The 21306-nt window shown below is 40.2% G+C and overlaps 3 protein-coding genes across 4 annotated transcripts; 2 read left to right on the top strand and 1 right to left on the bottom strand.

Moving 5' to 3' along the window:
• Window positions 1–4541: 4541 nt before the first annotated feature.
• On the bottom strand, window positions 4542–13754 carry LOC109872387 (protein ABHD8). 2 transcript variants are annotated; one of them, XM_020463597.2, is made up of 5 exons: window positions 13364–13754; window positions 8382–9181; window positions 7810–7980; window positions 7288–7504; window positions 4542–7047 (listed from the first exon to the last, which is right to left on the bottom strand). In XM_020463597.2, the coding sequence occupies exons 2-5, from the start codon at window positions 9170–9172 to the stop codon at window positions 6832–6834; spliced, it is 1395 nt and encodes a 464-aa protein (XP_020319186.1). In that variant the 5' UTR covers window positions 9173–9181; window positions 13364–13754; the 3' UTR covers window positions 4542–6831. The 2 variants fall into 2 exon arrangements, with proteins under 2 accessions (XP_020319186.1, XP_020319185.1); XM_020463596.2 differs by lacking the exon at window positions 13364–13754 and adding an exon at window positions 9740–12919.
• Window positions 13755–14846: 1092 nt separating this feature from the next.
• Window positions 14847–15961, top strand: mrpl34 (mitochondrial ribosomal protein L34). Its single transcript, XM_020462988.2, has 2 exons — window positions 14847–15008; window positions 15455–15961. The coding sequence occupies exons 1-2, from the start codon at window positions 14953–14955 to the stop codon at window positions 15771–15773; spliced, it is 375 nt and encodes a 124-aa protein (XP_020318577.1). The 5' UTR covers window positions 14847–14952; the 3' UTR covers window positions 15774–15961.
• A 1001-nt stretch (window positions 15962–16962) lies between these two features.
• On the top strand, window positions 16963–21123 carry LOC109871913 (DET1- and DDB1-associated protein 1). The gene is made up of 5 exons (XM_020462939.2): window positions 16963–17549; window positions 17862–17942; window positions 18162–18213; window positions 18416–18477; window positions 18601–21123. The coding sequence occupies exons 1-5, from the start codon at window positions 17541–17543 to the stop codon at window positions 18703–18705; spliced, it is 309 nt and encodes a 102-aa protein (XP_020318528.1). The 5' UTR covers window positions 16963–17540; the 3' UTR covers window positions 18706–21123.
• The last annotated feature ends 183 nt before the right edge of the window (window positions 21124–21306 follow it).

The raw sequence follows: 21306 nt of genomic DNA, 5'->3' as shown, positions 1-21306 counted from the left end.
TATATACAAATAAGGAATACATTATTTATTAAGGAATTAATCATTTAATAAACAGCAACCTATTCCACTAGACGTGCAATATCTAACCTAATGTAGCAGGCGTAGAAAGAAATACCTGAGTGGAGTTCCCACAGCCAGTTTTCAGCAGAAAAGGAAGGTGAGTTGAATTAGCTGTATCCCTTTTGTCCAAATAAATTAGAGTATACCACTAAAAAATATACACAGTGCCTTCAGAAAGTATTTATACATCCTTGAATTATTCCACATTTTGTTGTGTTACAGCCTGAATTTCAAATGGTTTAAATATATGTTTTTCTCACCAATCTACACACAATACCCCATAATGACAAAGGGAAAATATGTTTTTATACATTTTTGCAAACATATTGAAAATTAAATACAGAAATATCTCATTTACTTAAGAATTCACACCCCTGAGTCAATACTTTGTAGAAGCACTTACAGCTGTGAGTCTTTCTGTGTAAATCTCTAAGAGCTTTTCCACAACTGGATTGTGCAACGTTTACCTATTATTCTTTTCAGAATTCTTCAAGCTCTGTCAAATTGGTTGTTCATCATTGCTAGACAATCATTTTCAGGTCTTGCCATAGATTTTCTAGTGGATTTAAGTCAGAACCGTAACTGCCACTCAGGAACATTCACTGTCTTATTGGTAAGCAATTTTGCCTGTGCTTAGTCACCCCTTAATGATTACAAGCATACCCATGACATGATGCAGCCACCACTATGCTTGAAAAGATTTAGAGCGATACTCAGTAATGTGTTGTATTGGATTTGCCCCAAACATAACACTTTATATTCAGGACAAAAAGTGAATTGCTTTCCCCCAAACAAATTCACTATTACTTTAGTGCCTTGTTGCAAAAAGGATGCATGTTTTGGAATATTTTTATTCTGTACAGGCCTCTTTCTTGTCACTCTGTCAATTAGGTTAGTATTGTTGAGAAACTACAATGTTGTTGATCCACCCTCAGTTTTCTCCTATCACAGCCACTAAACTCTGTAACTGTTGTAAAGTCACCATTGGCCTCATGGTGAAATCCCTGATTGGTTTCCTTACTCTCCGGCAATGGCGTTAGGAAGGACACCTGTATCTTCGTAGTGACTCGGTGTATTTGATAACCAATCCAAAGTGGAATTAATAACTTCACCATGATCAAAGGGATATTCAATGTCTCCTTTTTTTATTTGTACCAATCTACCAATACAGAAGGTGACCTTCTTTGCGAGACATTAGAAAACCTCCCTGGTGTTAGTGGTTGAATCTGTGTTTGAAATTCAATGCTCAACTGAGTGACCTTACAGATAATTGTATGTGTGAGGTAAAGAGATGAGAGGTACTCTTTCAAAAATCATGTTAAACACTATTATTGCACACAGAGTAAGTTGATGCAACTTATTATGTAACTTGTTAAGCACATTTTTACTCCTGCATTTATTTAGGCTTGCCATAACAAAGGGGATGAATACTTAATGACTCAAGACATTTCAGCTTTTCATTATTAATTCATTTGTAAACATCTCTAAAAACATAATTCCACTTTGACATTATGGGTTATTGACTGTAGGACAGTGACAAAAAAACCTACATTTTATACATTTGAAATGCTGGTGTAACACAACAAAATGTGGAAAAGGTCAAGGGGTGTGAATACTTTCTGAAGGCACTGTAAAAGAGACTGGGTTAAAACTAGATTATCATTGGTTGATGCATGATCATTGACAATGATGAGACAGCCTACAGGGAGGAGGTCAGAGACCTGGCAGTGTGGTGCCAGGAAAACAAACTCTCCCTCAACGTGAGCAGAACAAAGGAGCTGAACGAGGACTACAGGAAAAGGAGGGCCGAACACGCCCCCATTTACATCGACAGGGCTGTAGTGGAGTTAGTCAAGAGCTTCAAGTTCCTTGGTGTCCACATCACCAACAAACTATGGTCCAAACACACCAAGACAGTCGAGAAGAGGACACAACAACATATATTCCCCCTCAGGAGACTGAAAAGATTTGGCATGCATGGGTCCCCAGATGCTCAAAAAGTTCGACAGCTGCACCACCGAGAGCATCCTGACCAGTTGCATCACCGCCTGGTATGGCAACTGCTCGCATCCGACCATAAGTCGCTACAGAGGGTGGTGCGTATGGCCCAGTAAATCACTGGGGCCAAGCTTCCTGCCATCCAGGACTTCTATATTAGGCGGTGTCAGAGAAATGTCAAAAAAATTGTCGAAGACTGCAGTCACCCAAGTCATAGACTGTACTCTCTGCTACCACATGGCAAGCGGTACTGGAGCGCCAAGTCTAGGTCCAAAAGGCTCCTTAACAGCTTCTACCCCCAAGCCATAAGACTGCTGAACAATTAATCAAATGGGCACCGGATTATTTACATTATTTACATTATTATTTTAGATTTGCATTATTTTACTCTGCTGCTACTCGTTTTAAAAAACTATTTTCTACATTGAGGAATAATATTGAAGACATCAAAACTATGAATATAACACATATGGAATCATCTAGTAACCAAAAAAGTGTTCAACAAATCAAAATATATTTTATATTTGAGATTCTTCAAATAGCCACCATTTGCCTTGATGACAGCTTTGCACACTCTTGGCATTCTCTCAACCAGCTTCATGAGGAATGCATTTCAATTAACAGGTGTGCCTTAAAAGTTCATTTGTGGAATTTCCTTCCTTCTTAATGCGTTTGAGCTAATCAGTTGTGTTGTGACAAGGTAGTGAGGCTATACAGAAGATAGCCCTATTTGGTAAAATACCAAGTCCATATTATGGCAAGAACAGCTCAAATAAGCAAAGAGAAATGACAGTTCATCATTACTTTAAGACATTAAGGTCTTAAGTGCAACCGCAAAAACCGTCAAGCACTATGATGAATCTGGCTCTCATGAGGACCACCACAGGAATGGAAGACCCAGAGTTACCTCTGCTGCAGAGGATAAGTTCATTAGAGTTACTAGCCTCAGAAAAGGCAACCCAAATAAATGCTTCACAGAGTTCAAGTAACAGACATATCTCAACATCAACTGTTCAGAGGGAACTGTGTGAATCAGGCCTTCATGATCGAATTGCTGCAAAGAAACCACTACTAAAGTAGACCAATAAGAAGAAGAGACTTGCTTGTGCCAACAAACACGAGCAATGGAAATTAGACCAGTGGAAATTTGTCCTTTGGTTCGGAGTCCAAATTGGAGATTTTTTGGTTCCAACCGCCGTCTTTGTGAGACGCGATGTGGATGAACGGATGATCTCCGCATGTGTCTTTCCCAACGTAAAGCATGGAGGAGGAGGTGTTATGGTGTGGAGGTGCTTTGCTGGTGACACTGTCTGTGATTTATTTAGAATTCAAGGCACACTTAACCAGCATGGCTAACACAGCATTCTGCAGCGATACACCATCCCATCTGGTTTGGGCTTAGTGGGACTATCATTTTTTTTCAACAGTACAATGACCCAACACACCTCCAGGCTGTGTAATGGCTATTTTACCAAGAAGGAGAATGATGGAGTGTTGCATCAGATGACCTGGCCTCCACATTCCCATGACCTCAACCAAATTGAGATGGTTTGGATTGATCGCAGAGTGAAGGAAAAGCAGACAACAAGTGCTCAGAATGTGGGAACTCCTTCAACACTGTTGGAAAAGCATTCCAGGTGAAACTGATTGAGAGAATGCCAAGCTGTCATCAAGGTAAAGGGTGGCTATTTGAAAAATCTCAAATGTCAAATGTATTTTGATTTGTTTAACACTTTTTTGGTTACTACATGGTTCCATATGTATTATTTCATAGTTTTGATGTCTTCACTATTATGTAGAAAATAATCTAAATAAAGAAAAACCCTTGAATGAGTAGGTTTTCTAAAACTTTTGACCGGTAGTGTACATATACAAATGACCTCAATTACCTTGACTAACCTGTACCTCCGCACATTGACTCGGCACTGTTACCCCCTGTATATAGCCTCTGTTATTTTATCGTTACTTATTTTGCTTACGTTTATTTAGTAAATATTGTCTTAATTCTATTTTCTTAAAACTGCATTGTTGGTTAAGTTAAAGGCTTGTAAGTAAGCATTTCACGGTAAGGTCTACACCTGTTGTATTGGGCGCATGTGACAAATACAATTTGACTTGATATGATTTGATTTGGTGGCATCTTTCTGTGAGGAGGTGAAAAGGCTTGTTTCTTATGATGGACAAGGACATCTCCTTTAGGCAATATGATGGGGCAAAATAATGAACACTGAGTCTGCCATAGTCAAAAATGTTATGATATAAGATAGCCTCACAAGCCTAACAGGGGGGTGGGAGGGGGGCTCCTGGGGGGGTACCCAGGCCTCAGAGCCAGTAATGTACACTCAAAGCCATCGTTACTTTTGTCTGTCACAATAAAATGGTCCTAATTCATTAATTCACACATTCATTTACATTCAATCATTTTCATTCATTCATTTTCATTCATTCAGTCATTAATTCACAGAAGAACAAAAACAACCATATAATGTAAACGTTTGTTTTATTTCATGCCAGGAAAGGCACATTCATACACTCAACTGAACATGTCCATATATCTGAACTGTATATGCACCTACATTCAGGCAGTGCATGAGTTCTGATGTCTAGGAATAAATGCATTAATGACATTTACACATTTTGAACCACAAATGATAGCACACTGGATAGGAGAAACTGTTTTTTTTAGACATTAAGCGGAGGAAGCAAATGTGCGCCCTTCAATCCATATAGCTGTCGGAACAATCTATACAGTGCCTAAGCAGACTGGATCAGCAGCACTTCATGGTATTTTTGACAGTCTACATGAATACATCTTCTTTTCAACAGCCAATTCAAACTTATTTGTTCCTCAACCTACTTGTTTCCATTACTTATGCATTATCTTTCTGTACAGTTCATAACTCATCTCCTTAGAAATTGCATAATCATCTCTGATCCTTTCTCAGGTTAATGCATATGTGAGTAAAGCATGTTAACAGTCGGAGAGATTGAATCAGATACATGTGTTACTGTGCTTCCTACTTCTTAATCACAGATCAAATCACACACTCTCATTATGAGACAAGAAAACGTTCACAAATGAGCACCTGAAAACTTATGTCCTTTAGCTTATTATCATGGACGACCTTTGACATTGCAAGCACAAACAGATTGACTGGAGGGTAGTGGAGGACAATGCTTTTCTATACTATCTGGTAGACAGAAGAACAACATCATTCATAATGGTGTTATATCAAATTCAGAGGCAAAATGAGTTGCCCTATTGTTAGTTGAATAACTAGCATCAGTATTTAAAAATAATTGTTATGGACTACTCTTACATTATTTGGTTTGCCTATCACCAAAGCTTTGGTCCAACGTTTCCTCTGTCCATAATGCCACTTAGATTATACTCTCAGAGGACAGGGGAGGTTTTTGGATTTCTCAACTGTATATTGACAAGAAAATTCTCTAATATCTTAAAAGCCTATTCATGCAGCAACTTCAAATAGTCCAGTTAGGTTAGACACAGAGTAAGCATAGGTTTCTAAATGCATAATATCAGATAACACCGCAAAATGTTCTTGAGGCAAAATGCTCCATGTTGGGTATAGATGAATCACTATGTTTCAAAAGCGAACCTGTATCCTAGACTGCAGGTGTGAATGAATGCACAGACAGATACTGACTGCAACGGACAGATATTTAGTTTGCTTAAGGACATGTTTAACAGCTTTACTTTGGCTTGATTATATTTTATGAGGTTGTTGAACTTGTATGGCCCATTTGTTTAGGTGTGTGGTGTATGTCTTGTAGTAACTTGTTGCCATAACAATTACCAATCCATCCACCACTTCCATCCAGTCAACACTATAACCTGCTTAGTAGGGGATGATTACCATGATGATGACCTCATGCAAACTGGATCGCAATGTGACGTGACAAATCTTACTCCCATAATACACCAGTCACTCATTGACTTGTATTTTTTAATTGTCATTTAAAAAAAACATTTATTTAACCTTTATTTAACTAGGCAAGTCAATTAAGAACACATTCTTATTTTCAATGACGGCCTACCGGGGAACAGTGGCCTATCTGCCTTGTTCAGGGGTAGAATGACAGATTTCTATCTTGTCAGCTCGGGGATTTGATCTAGCAACCTTTCGGTTACTGGCCCAACCCTCTAACCACAAGGCTACTTGCCGTATTGTCTGGATAGTTTCACAGTTTTCCAAGTGAATTATTTTCCGCTTTGAAGTGAATCCATAATATGGACCCAGTTTTATAAGATCATCATTTCATCAGGACACCAATCAGCAGTGAAATATTACTCACAAGATAATGGATGATAGGTAGCAAGGCGATCCACACACCATTTAATGGTCATGCCTTCCTCGCTTTGGTTCACAATGGTCCACTCACCAACCAAGTTTGGTACTCAAGAGAATTACAAATGGATATTGTGTTTTAATAACATCCTCTGGACCCGAGGTCTGTCTGATTACATACACCACATGATGAAGCACAGACAGCTGTCAAAGGGGAAAGAGAAACACGCATCTCTGTCAGATTCCTCTTCTTTCCATCCTTTTCTTCATTTTTCTTGCCACAGTCCTACTCAAATGCCAACTCTAGCTTGGAGCACCAGGTGCCTCCCCTCCACTTCCACAACAAACTCTGGCCCAGTTAATAACAGCTCTCAGCCTGCGAGCAGCCTTAAGACCACGTGCCACCTGCCAAAGACAGGCCCTCGGATTGGGTTTGCTCATGTAAAATGAGACTCATTATTGGTTATTTGTCCATGGGCTTGTTTGGTTTTGGTGTCTGGGCGACAACACCATTGACTATGACAGTCTTGTCAGGATCAGTCTTGGCGGCCTTCTTTTTGGACATGTCAGGCTCCCATAGGAAAAACTCGTGCAGGAGGGTGTTGACTGTGTCAGGGCACTCCATCATCACCATGTGACTGCCCTCCTCGATGACTTTCAGAAAAGCAAACAGAAGGATCTGAAATTAAAAGGATAATAGCTACAGTCAAGATATACATTTTTTTACAATATGATATTAGTCATTGAATATGATGGGCTTGATATAGGGACTGTTCATAATTCATATCTTAATTTAATTGAATTCCTCTTTCATAACAACTTCAAATTTAATTGATATAATGTATATTTTATATATGGGTATTAGAGCTTCCTTACTCAATTGACATGGATTGGTATTCATAAATGTATGTCTCCTTACCTCGGCCATGCGTTGGTCCTCATCAATGGGCACAAACTTGTCGTACATGCCGTGCACCAACAGGATGGGCACGGTTAGCTCAGCGTGGTACACCTCATCCCCCTCGGGCCAGTACTGCCCGCTCATCATGGCACGCAGCACGAATGGATTCACGTTGAAGGCATTGCCCTGCTTCAGCAGCTGCTTCTCTTTGGCTCCCTGATGGGCAAACCCAGCCCTGAACATGTTGGAAAGACTCATAGCCATCAGTATTACTTGACATTCGATATTATGTGTTACAGTAAATTCCTCTTACTCTTTGTATGCAGTAGAAGCTAAGCATTGACACTGTACACTACAGTATACATTCTGTACGAAGAAAATATTGGTTTTGTTTTGTCTACAGCAATAGGTTGTTGTTCTATTTGTAAAGCGATGTGTTGCCATTTTGTCTACAAATGTTGTTTTGTCTGGAAATGTGTTGTTGATTTGTCTGCACTTCAATATTGTTTTGTCTACAAATAGAAGAGATGATTTCCTTACTTGAGAAAGCTCCAGGCCAGGCAGGGAGACAGGCAGTGCAGCACACAAGAAGGCAGCTGGAAGATGGAACAGAGGCTGGGCTCCAGAGCTGTGGGCCCCCCTCCATTGATCATCACTACCTTGTGAACCTGGTCGGGATACTCATGGGCCAGGAAGGTACAGAACGATACCCTGAAAGGGATATAATCAAACGTGTAAAAACAATGTATTGGGAACCTGCTGTCTAATTGGTGCCTTCATCATCACATCGTCATAACCCTGCCCTCTGATTGGTCCCTTCATCGTGACATCGTCATAACCCTGTTCTTTGATTGGTCCCTTCATCATGACATCGTCATAACCCTGCTCTCTAATTGGTCCCTTAATTGTGACATCGTCATAATGCTGCTCTTTGATTGGTTCTTCTTCATCAGTCATTGTCAGCACCGGTTTATTATGTGTTTCAAGGCATGTTCAAATACTGTTATTCATTTACTATCATGATATTCCATCTGTTAATTGACCTAAGACATAAGATGATACTTGGTAATCAATTGACCGTTCATTTTTAACAGAGAAGCAAGCATACTGACCCATAGGAGTGCCCAATGAGGATGTTGCGTTTACGGGCGTATTTCTTGAAGATGGCACGCATGTCTTCGGCCAAGGCGTAAAAGGTGTAGGCCGCCGCAATGTGGGGGGCCGTGCTGGCCCCGTGGCCCGCCAGGTCAGGTGCGATGATCTCATACCCTAGCCGCGAGAAGAAGTCCAGCTGGCTGCCCCAGATGTCTAGCGAGCCGCCGACCCCGTGCACGAAAAAGAGCGCCACGTCCGAGTGCGTCCCCTTGCAGCTGGAGATCTCCCTCTCCGAGTCAATCATCACCATGCGCTTGGGCTTTCGGCGGCGCCGGCGAGGCGGGGGCGCGGGTTTCTGCTCCCCGACCATGGACAGGGGAGGTGCGGGTTTGGGTTCAGGAGATGTGGGCACTTCCTTATAGTCGGCCAGTTCCACCTCCACGGTGCTGCAGGGCTCCACGTCTCCATTCTGGCACTGGACAATCTCAGAGTGCAGCACGTCACCAAGGTTCTCAATGACTAGCTGGCCGTTGCGGTAGACAGTGATCTTGCGTTTGCAGTGCACACTGCTACTGTTGTTGCTGTTTCCACTGCTCTTCTCCTGCTCTGGCTCCTTTACTTGGTCCTCCTCCGTCACTACGGGTGCCCGGCGCTCGGGCATGATGTGGCGAACCCTGAGGACTCTCCCAGGCTTCACTTCTACAAACTCGAAGGTGTCCGCTGGCTCAGAAGAGTCGACGGGCATCACCAGGCTGGCAGCCTTCCCAGTCAGACAGCACAGGATCCCATCTGTAATGCTGGTCAGCATGGTGCCTGCCTGCAGAGACAAATCCATGAGAAATGCCAACGAGCTATCTTTTTCATTGAAAAAAATGAAATTTTCAAATGGATAGGTAGTAAGTACTGTGGTAAGAACATGAGGTAATCACAGGAGGCTGGTGTCATCTCAATTGGGGAGAATGGGCTTGTGGTAATGGCTGGAACGGAATAAGTGGAACGGTATCAAATACATCAAACATGGTTTCCATGTGTTTGATGCCATTCCATTTGCTCCATTCAAGCCATTATTATGAGCCGTCCTCCCCTCAGCAGCCTCCACTGTAGGTAACATAATCTGAGTGTCGACAAAGTCTCTGATTATAACATACCGTATATACACAACAAACATAGTATAACAACCTAAAAAGGAGTTCCCCCTGGCTCTCACCACAACAGTTCACCACACAGAAAACTACAAAACAGTTATTTGTACATGACAATTGCTCCATGATAAACACCCTAGGGTTTCTCAATCATTAAGCTTTCAATTCAAAAAGTACCAGTTTCACACTGGGTTCAACATCAGTCCATATATAACAGTAAAAACAATACCCACTTTGTCTTAGTGTGGAGAAGCAGAATCCATTCACATAATGACCTAGACACAAACTAAGAATAGACAAGGCTCTTCTAAAATGGCCCCTGGACCCTAGGGTATAAATAGAATGTTAGCAATGGCACAGCTGGGTTCATGCCAACTGCTCACTGACTGTATGTATTCCATGTGCCAATGGGGTTTGGTTTTCAGTACACCAGCAGACGATGGTCTTTCCGAAGACGGTTATGTCCAATAATGGCTCAAGAGGTTTTTGGCAGTCGGGTATTGGAGTATTTTATATCACACTGTTTAAATTTAGACACATAGACTGTCAACAGGAAGCAGAACGGAAGTGGCATATCTACAATATGTGTTGGAACTTGGATCCAGACTTCATTGTTTCCTAAGTACAGTAACTGTGTCTCTGTTAACGTAACCTAATTTAAACTGTTGGTCTATCGTTTAATTATCTTATGTAAAGCTGGAGTTTATGATCTATTTATGCTTAGAAATTAAGATCCCGGACATGCAAGACATTTGATTGAGTTTCCAGTCAATAACATTCACCGATATGATTAAATCATGCTCATAGCTACAGTCAGTGAGGTCTGGGGAAAGCTCCCACAGCCATTTTCAATTCTCAGGAAAGTGTTGCCTACACAACAGGGAGGCTTTTCTAATGATGAGTTTGTGGAAACCATTCCTATAAAAGCTGACCTGACACACTGGCTTTAATCAACATTTATATTTCGCTCCTGTTATTCACACCAAGGTCACACCATTGACTTATATAAATGTCAAGCCACACACGCGCGCACACACACACACACACGCGCACGTACACACACGCATGCACGCACGCGCACGCACGCACGCACACACACAAACACACACACACACAATAATAATGGCAGAGCTCTGACGAGAAGGGTGATGTGACTCAAGTTCACCCTTCTCTCACTCACTACCCAAATCCAATCACCTTCAACCCCGGATTCATATTCTAGCTTCACACATGATTTATTCACAATAAGGGGAGATGTGTCTAAATGATTAATACTCACGGGTGCATTTTAAACAGACTAAGTCTCATTGTTCTATCTCTTTACTCTTACATGTAATTGAAATGTCCATCTGTGTAATGCTTGCCATTAAAATGCTGAATAGCAGCATATAAAACTGCTGTGTATGCATATTCCAATTCCCGACCCAGATGTGTATGCTAATCGCTGACGCTGACCTAGCGAAGTTTATTAAGAAAATGAGGTGCACTGGGAAATGAGAGGCTTCTTATGCCAAAAACAAGTTTTGTTTAGCTTAACGATTTTGAGAGTGCAGGTTCGGCGAAGGTAAGTTAATGAAGTTTGGTTTAATATACAGATGGGACATCAGAAAGCAGGTAATGGGGAGAGAGGAGGGGCCATGGATCCTGGTAAATGACACCTCTGCATGAGGTGCAGCTTATTGCTCACTCTATCCCTGCCTCCACACACACAGGGGAGTTCATTAACGTATTGAAGTGGCTCACAGGGATCAATGTTTGGCTGAGGGGGAGAGGGATTGAGAGAGGGAGTGAGATGAGAAAGAGGGAGTGGAGGAGTGAAGGTGGATAAGGAGAGGGAGGCAGGGACGGAGAGGGTGCGAGAAAAAAGGAAGGAAAGAAAAATAGAGTGGGAAAGACGGAGAGAATTTATCGAGTGTTGTGAAGGTTGATGCATCCTGTACTATCCTGTTTCATCCAGGAGCCAAGTGAAATTTGGGATTGCCTTTCCTTGGTGGGTCAATATGGTGAGCTGCTACAAGCAGTGAGTGAGTCATTAATCATATGAACATCTGCTACCATCATAACATTCAATAGACACATCTAAATGTGTATTTATTTAACGTGATGACCTCTAAATCATTACATTAAGTTTAGGGTTCAGGATAGTGGATAATATGTGTAATAGCACTGCGAAAGCCATGACATATAGGCATATACTGCATCTCCCTTATGTAATTGCATATCATATTGAGGTTATTATATCATCTGATCGTATCAGGCATGATATAAGACTGAACAGAAAGTATGTTGGAGGTGGACTTCCCTCCACGGGGTGAGGTGATGATTGATAAACCTCGAAGAGACTTGCACTACACTCGTGTGAATACTCTATCCGCACACCGTGGTTCGCCAAAAAAAGGGTAGTCCCGGTTCCGATTCAATTCGTGCCGTGGTGCGGTTCGCTGCTGGTGAGAACGCAGTCCGTACAATGGAAAATATTATGGTTATTGTTTGACTGCGAGCATTTGATGAAATACACGCAGCATCATAACCTGAGATCTCTGAAACGTTCGGTGAGTAGCAGCGCATTTAAGTGCGCATCCGATGTAGATTAGAGGATACCGGGGCTATACCAAGGATATAGGCTACTGAATTCACGTCGCAGTGCTGTTTCCTCCCGTCAACCCAAAGCGAAAGTAATATGAAGATTGCGACAAGTGATGCTTCATGATAATCACAAAGGGTTTTAACGTGAGCATTTTTGTCTAATAAACAAATTACTTGCAGGAACACGTGCTTTTTGGGGGGGAATTGTAGTTCGTTTACATTTGGCAATGTGAAACCAACCGGACCAAATTATAAAAAATCCAAACGATAATAACAATAGTCGAACTCTGATTTGAACTATAGCTCAAAACTATGCGCGAAAACGACCTAAAATGCAAAGGACCATTCGACTCAACGTTCCCTGACATTTAATCCCACGTATTAAGGTCGAAAATTAAAGTGAGATTTGAATATTAATTCTCGAGCATGGAGATTTGAATATGAATTCTCGAGCATTCTCGAGCATGCAACGCTAGGGTTGTGGGTTCGATTCCCGTAGTGGCCCAGAACTGTAACAACAACAAAAAAACGAAAACGTATGCACTCACTACTGTAAATCGCTCTGCATAAGAGCGTCTGCTAAATGACTAAAATGTCAATTAAATGAGTTTGCAAGTGGACTGCCTCTAAATTCTCTCACCCATGTTACTCAGCCATTTTACTATTTGATCTGCAATGCAGAATTAGGTTGATTATTCAAGCGTCATGTTTAACACACATTTGGTAGGCTATGTGCTCTAGTTTTCCACCCACACACTAGGCCTCCAGTAGCCTAATACATTCTGATGCATATGTACAGTATTCAAAATACCTGGTTTGGAGGACCACTGAATCTACGATTACAATAATGTATCAAGTCTGTAAAGAAATGCAAATGTGCAATTTATAACTAGTTATGTTTGTACTACCTATAAACATATAATGTACCACAGAGCGCAGTCAAATTCAAGTAAAACAATTGAGCATACGATCATTTTTTAAATATTTTTTTCAAAACTATTATGAAATATTTAACCATTTGCCAAATAGCCACTACAGTAGCCTATATATATGGTAAGAGGACCATGAGCAAGATACAGTATATACCAACAACATAAATCAATATTGAGTTGGTGTGTTGCGCATTAATGCATCATGATTGACATCTATTTATCTGAATTCCCATTATGAAACATAAAATATACTGTTTCAGATATGGTATCAATTTGAAACAACATATAGTAATAACGTTTACTGGTGCACACAGGCCTATTTTTAAACGAAATTCTTACCTTACTGATGATGATTAAGGATGATCAGAAATATGATGCTCCTCTCCCATAAAACGATAGTCAATAGGTTGTTTATAATTAACTGCAGCTGAAAAATCTGTTGCATTGGTTGCAATATTAGTATAATTCAAAAGCAACCTGCCAGATGGAGAAGTTGATAATTGTCTTTACCTAGAGATAGTTTACATCTTACTAATCAAACAAATGGAATAATGCTTTAAATCGAAGTAATGCACACTAGGAAAGTGTGCCAATTGCAATTTTAAAGTGACCATAGTAATGACAGATAGCAATGCTTTTTCGATCAGCATCCTTCGGCGCTGCGCACACGGGCGAGATTCTACCAACCCTTTTGCCCTTGTTGTTTTCCGCATCCACGGAATTCTCCTCTCAGCTTCCTTCTGCTGTTGAATGACAAGAAATATAGCGAATAGGCCACAAACATTGGTTCTACTAAAGCCAATAGGATGTCTTGTATTCCTGTTGCTAAGGCCGGGTGGGGAAATGATCAAATCAAGAGATCCACATTCCATAGGCATGTGTGTGTGTGTGTGTGTGTGTGTGTGTGTGTGTGTGTGTGTGTGTGTGTGTGTGTGTGTGTGTGTGTGTGTGTGTGTGTGTGTGTGTGTGTGTGTGTGTGTGTGTGTGTGTGTGTGTGTATGTGTGTCTTGATTTTTATATAAGTCAATGTGACATGTAGCTAGATGGGTGAATGGATGGATGAACCCATACAGATGAAATAGAAATGTAGAATATATGTGGAAAAAGATGTGCGTGAGATGAGCAGCATCAACACTGCAGCATCTGGGACTACATGACTCCTTCTTCTGTCTGGTAACTAGATCATTGGCCAGGTCCTTTCAAGGGGAGTCCTGTAGCATCCTGCAGCCTTCTTCAAGAGGTCACAGCGAAATCAGAGAAATAACTGACCTCCACCAGCCTCTCCACTGCTACAGGTGGAATTGCATTATTCTTCCTATTCCAAGCCGAAATGAACCATGAAAGACATTTAAGAGAATTAGAAAAGCACCTGCATGGCAAGATGGTGCTGGGGGCCATGAAAAAGGTTACCTACAACCCCCTGAAGTTTCACAACTTAATTATCATCTGAATTATCAAAGAAATGGCACATAAAGTTGTAATTAATTTAGCATAAAAAGCATAAAACAACTACTCACCCACGTGTGTAATACTATCATATTCGAAGCTCTGTCTGTAAGCGGTAAAAGGCTGTAGAAAATATGTTACTATAAGTAATATATCGAAATACATTGTGATAAATAAAACATGCATTTAGAAATATGTTGTAATATATCTATCAAATGTTTATCAAATCGTATATCTATCAAATCGTTAAAATACAAGTACTTAAATACGCATGTATTTGTCTAAAATCTCCATATTTAAGTGGATTATCTCCATTTCAATTCAACATCTTTGCGTTCAAACGCTTGTGACCTTGCACTTCGATTGGATGAAAAACGAGAGCCAATCGTAGCTCTGAATGGAACGAGGGTGCATAGCGAATACCCCAGTGGCCTAGCTAGCTAGCCAAGTCAGCGATTAAACCGTCTAAAATATTGTCTAAAATGAATATTATCAGGTCGTCATTTTCCCGGTTTCATGGAGTGATATGCTCCACCAGGTAAAATAGCTACGATCTTCTAATGAATGTGTGTTAGAAGTCCTCGTGGCATGAAATGTTCAGGTTCCACGTATACTAGGTAGCTAGCTACCGTAAGATGGCTAACTTTCTGAATATATGAATGATGTTGCTGCAGCGGTGTTGCGGGCTTTCTTTGCACGTTTGATGCCACACTCCACGTCTTACCACATCAAATGTGTTGCATACATGGTTGGATTTACTTAAAAAAATAAATGTTTGAATGTTAAGTGAACTAGCTATCCATGAACTGATGCTAACTAACTCTCATGACAGTCTGCTTAAAAAAAAACAACTAAACTAGCTATACATTTTCACAAACCAACAGCCATATTTTCCTAAAGCTTGAATGCGTTCCCACTCTGCTGAATAGTTTGCATGGTTAAATCATAAAACTAATAACATCCGGTACGTTTATTATCAAACAGGATTGTTGCACCACAGCTTCCAGCATCCAGTGGCCACCAGCCACGAGCACTGAGTGGTTGGGTGCTGTCCTGGGCCAGTGTACCTCCCCAGACCTCTCGGTGTGGACCTCTCACATCACAGGCAGAGGGGGCAGGGGTGTTTCAACAACTCCCCTGGCACCACCAGCAGATTCGCACAAGGAAGCGGGGCACAGAGTATCAGCCCAAGAATATAAAGCGTAAGAGGACCCATGGCTGGATCAAGAGGATCAGCACTCAGGGTGGCATTGAGGTGATTCTCCGAAGAATGCTGAAAGGGCGAAAATCCCTGTCACACTAAGCACCCAATGGACAAACGTTTTTTGGTGAACTTATTGAAGTACCCAGGTTTTGCCACCACTGTTGAGAAAAAGCATAACAACTTCAAGACTTACTGGCCCAGTTGTGTGTAGAACTGAATGTCAGTTATTGGATATGCGAAGGCAGATGTTTGTCCATGTAAATATATATTTTACACACTTTGACAAATGTTTTCCCATCATGTATTTCAGCAACTATCTTGTAGAGGCTTAGAAGTAGTTCAGAGCCTTGCTGTTGCAATCAGTGAATTTGAAATGGCTTATGACCTTGTTAATTCATGCAGGATGAAAGTTGTGATAAAAGACCCAAAGTTGTACATGTCAACATACAGTGGTGGGGTTGAACTAGGTCCAGAATTTGAATGTTGTACTTTAATAAATAGGTGCTGGGCTATAAGCATCTGTGCTATTCAGTTGCTGCTAAAATAGATAGACCTTCTGACCTTCATCAATTTTAAATCTAATACATGTGTCATTCAAGTTTTTTGTCTTGCTCTAATAAGAGCTGTCTTGTATTATTCTTTTGGCCAAATTTCATATACACAAATGTAAATTTACAAACAGAAAACCACATTTTCGTACCCTACAAAAAGAAATTGAACTGTATTTTAAGACGGTTAAATGCTCTACTAACAAAAAAGCTGTTAGAATTGTAAGTATATGCATGTCCCTTAAGGTCCTTGTGTAATTGTAATGTGATATTGTACCCCCTAGCTCGATTGTCTATTATTTGTAATCTATGTATGCTTGTGTTCCCTCATGTGCTTTATGTATTGATTTGTTGTTAATAAAAAATAAATAAATAAGAGCTGTCTTGAGTTTCTGAATAAATAAACTTTGTAAAGTTGCATGAGCGTGTGTAATTGGTACAAGTCAGTGGGGTTTGAGATGACGCAACAAATTAAATATATACATTTCTGGGAATAATATCTACTTGTTAGGAAATTACCAATTTGAAAAGATACTTGAAATTTAAAAATAATGAATTTGTTGCTATTGCGCATGTTTCTGAACACCTTGTTGCCGTGACGTTACATGTGAAGGCATCTGCAGTAAGGGTCAAAGATCCTCTTCCCATTGGCGGGCTGGTTTCTCACGGAAACACTAGTGACCCAATGAGCATTGTACTGTGTCATTCTACGATTGTCCATCTTCTCCTGTAGCCAATGGAGCATCAGGCAAGAAGACGAGGAACGCCCATACACGGACTAGGAACAGAAATGGAGTAGATGGACTTGTTATCTTATACCGCAGCTCTTGTTACGCTAAGTTGCGTGCTAAGCTAGCAATCAATGAAGTACAGTATACTTTGTAATTCGATGCAACACATTTTTATTAGTGTCTAAGTCAAAACTAATTTGACAAGTAACACATCTTTATTTGATTGTAGCATATTCTATTCAAATTTGTAAACAACCAGTGATTTCTTAGCTACGACAAAACACTGGCTATAATAGTAGCTAGCTAACGTTAGCGAGTTGCTAGCTGGAGAGACAAGCTTGGCTAGTTAGCTAGCTGGTGGTCAATTTCTAGTTTATTAAATACTTGGAAATGACTTGGAATTTATGTACATATTCGATGTACTTTGTGTAATCTTGAATATTTGAGAAAGCCACGGCTAAATATCACATTTCATAGCTAGCTAAGCAGTTTCGTGTTGTTGCTAGCAGATTTTCCACGCGCATCAGCTAACGTTAGCTAGCAACTTTTTTTTTGCCTGTGTCGTCTTTCTGGGGTGAAAAGCCACCATGGATAAGGTAACGTCTCTTTCATTTCTATTATGTAGTTATCAAGCTAAACGTGTAACAGTTAGGAAATGTGTTTTACTTTTGGATCCTCAACTGACTTAGCTAACTGGATATGACAGTTAGAAAAGAGACGTATTGGGCTTATCATGAAACACATTGTCCCTTGCTAACTACTCATCTTATTTATTAGCTCACTAACTAGCTTGGCTATCCCAGGAACATGTTTCCCAATCCTACTGTTCAGACTTGAAGCAGCCTAAAAAGTTTGAAAAGTCTGTCAGCCTGGGTCATTTCTCACACTTGCCCACTTTTCCTAAACAGGCAGATTTTTTAAAAGGACTACCTGTCTTCAACAAAAGCAATTTCAGCAGATTTCACGCAGACTCTGTCTGCAAAACTTCAGTAAGTGTTATCCTAGCCATACAATTTCTGTACGTCAATGCAATCTCAAATGAATGGGATTGTTTGGCATTTCACCTATATTGGAGGTCATGAATTGCTAAAGTCCAAAATAGATATTGTGCCAAACAATGCCATTTAGTTGAGCTTTGTTTATATTTATTGATGTTTGAGACTTATACTTGATTTAAACTCTATCACTGATTTCTGTATTTGTTTCAGAACCGGAGGCCCTCTGTGTATCTTCCAATTCGGGAGTATCCATCAGAACAGAGTGAGTGTCCCCTCCGATTCAAATGGTACTCTGACACAGTATCTGTGCTGTTGCCACAGTATCTGTGCTGATGTGTACTTTGGATGAGAATAGTGTGAAGTTTGAGTAATAAAGGTTACACATTATTGATCTATATTTACAACATTAATGCATTCTTTGTGATTTATATTGGTTTTGATCTAATATATATATTTCCTTCAAGTCATTGTCACAGAGAAGACAAATATTCTATTGAGATACCTTCACCAACAGTGGGACAAAAAGGTAAAGTAATGGGAAAGTTGATACCTTGGAAAGTCATAATGTATCGTTCCTTTACACGATATGGGCACTGTATTGTTTCATATATGTTAGCTAGTTTTCCAACCCCTCTCCATGTCTTAACAGAATGCAGCCAAAAAGCGGGAGCAGGAGCACAGTGAGGGGGAGAACACTGCACCTCCACGGAAAATTGCCAGAACGGACAGTCAGGAGTTGAATGAGGACTCGTAGAGTGCTGTGTCATCAACATGCAACACACACACAATTATGGATAGAGAAGCACACAAGCAAAGTGCATTTGACAGACAGGACAGACCACTGCCTACATTGTTCAACATGAACTTGGGACGCTGACAGTTTTGTCTCTTTGTATTTTATTTCCTTTTGTATTTTTCTTTTCTTTCCCTTAACTTCGATTGGCACATAGCTGAAAAGTTCTGCCTTGATAACAAAAGGCACAATAACATTATCTCCTCCCCCTCAAATTCATTTTTGCTTGACCATGTTTCTATTGCTCTGTTTGCTTTCATTAATTTACTTGTACTTCATCTGTACTTTGACCTGTGTTTTTTAAAGTCATGTCCATTTAATCAATTAAATTGCATGCCATTTATATCCTTCTGGGCTTGGAGTGAATAGAATATGGTCTCCATTGCCTCAGTTTAAGTTTGTGATTTATACTGTTACACTGAAAGATGCATGAGAGATCCCCAACAATTATTACGGTGACTGGAAAATGACGACAGTGTTTAGACTTTAGATTGAATTAGTCTCAGGTTGTTATGGGGAATGCTGTATTCGTGAAGGTGTTTATGTCTCTCCTGGTTTGAGTGATTCATTGCCTTAATGGAAATGTGTTTCTTGGTCATTTAAGGAACCTCCCTCTGTTTACATTGTGATGTCATTGGAGGAAATACACACTGTTAAGGAGAGTGTGCATATGGAGAATGCTTCCACGGGGTCATATTGGGGCTCCTACAAAGGCATACCAAATGCAAACCTTTAGAGCTTGCCAGCTTGTACTCCTAAAAAACTGAGCCCCAAAAGTGTTATATTCCTATGGGAGAAAGAATGGTGTTTTGGGATAAATGGTTTAGGACATCGTAACTGTTTTGTTCAATGAGATAATGAGTAAGTTAACAGGACTTTTTTGAATTAGGAAGCCTTTGTCCCTGTTTTAATTACATAAATGCTTAAAAATTCACAAGAGGTGATGTTAGCTGATTAATGTTAATTCATAAAAGAAAACTTATACGATTTAAGCCTGTGTTTACCACAGACCTTATTTTTTGGCATTTATCCAAAACCCCTCCCAAAACCATATTCATTTCCTCATAGGCTTTGGCCAACGAGCCATGACTGAGTTAGTGCCTACAAAAAGACGCCATCACTATTGCTCTCTACAGTATAAAAACAGACCAATTTTGTAGCAACGCATAACAAATGATGCTCAATGTGTTTGTCAAAACTTTGTTTCCCCTTAGACTCTAGCAGCTAGATTGCCATCACATCTATAATTATCTTGAAACAGATAAGTGTTTGTGGATATTATAACACTTATGACTATTAACATGGTATGGCTCCACAAGTAAACGTATAGCTAGCTGCCAAGACTAAACTTGGCTCAGGTACTTTGATGGCTCCACAAGTAAAACCATAAGCTGCTAAATTGCAACTTGGTATAATCGATCTGTGTGAACCTATAGTATGTCTTGCTTTAGTCAATATGTGGGATACATGTGCAATTCAGGTGTATAGAACCTTGTCTCAAAGTTGTCTGCCGTATAAGGCATGCTGTTAAACTGTTAATGTGGGGCATAGTTTTGTTTGTAACATTATCGACAGCTGTAAATACACAAGCGGAGAGTATTGTTCCTGATCCGCTCTCTCTATCCTTCTGCTGCTACTTACAAAGATCTGGTATTGTCTAATGAGTCGTTAATCCTGTCCAAAACTATGGGTTATAAAGTTTGTGTGTATATGGTTTGGTTCTTCAGACCATTATCAAGTAATAGTTCAAGGACTTGCAGGGTCCAGAACCTTTAGATCATTCGATCCTTGTATCTTACCTGTTTGAATGCATGTATAGTTTAAACTCTGCAGGCCATATGTTTAAGGTGGTGTCAGCTCATCTTGTTTGAGTTGATCTTGAGGCTGGCTGACGATCAGCTACCATTTATGTTCCTTGGTGAAGCTAGCTGTCTACATGTGTTAATGTTGAGAGTTCTTTCCAAAGGTAGACACGTGTTTTGAAGATGATGCACTCCCTCCCTCATTCAGTTCTCAACCGTAAACTGTGTGATGACCTGTATAGACATTGTGTGCTGTGATTTAAACTGTGTGAATGTGGGGCCATGCCATATAAAAGCACTTGTCTTGGGACCTTACTCCTGTTGATTTCAATGAAAACACTTTAAATATTTGCCCATGAAATTTTGAGGTCATTTTTTGACCATTGACTTTTCCAATGGGCAAAAGTTTATTGATTGTTTCTCTTTCAAACCAACAGCTGCAAGCTAAAAAACAACAACACATTTTTTGGTTGATTCCATATGGCAATGACCCTCTGCAAAGATGTGCTTTCAACAGTACTTTATGTTTCAATACTTTGGATCGTTGGTCTCAATAAAGTGATCTGGGAAGTGTCAAGTTGCTGATGAACGTTTGTTTGTTCTGTCTGAGCCTCCATGACGTTTGTGTTTCCTTATATTGTAATTCACCAAAACATATTTTGCATACACACAGAGGTGGCTAGTAAATGAATATAACTACAGATGACAGGAATAGGCAGGCTACATGATAAAGTTGCCATGGTAGCTGTGTTAAAAACGT

Source organism: Oncorhynchus kisutch, linkage group LG27, assembly GCF_002021735.2.
Source record: "Oncorhynchus kisutch isolate 150728-3 linkage group LG27, Okis_V2, whole genome shotgun sequence".
NCBI classification, from domain to species: Eukaryota; Metazoa; Chordata; class Actinopteri; order Salmoniformes; family Salmonidae; genus Oncorhynchus; species Oncorhynchus kisutch.
This window is presented reverse-complemented; position numbering and strand designations above follow the sequence as displayed.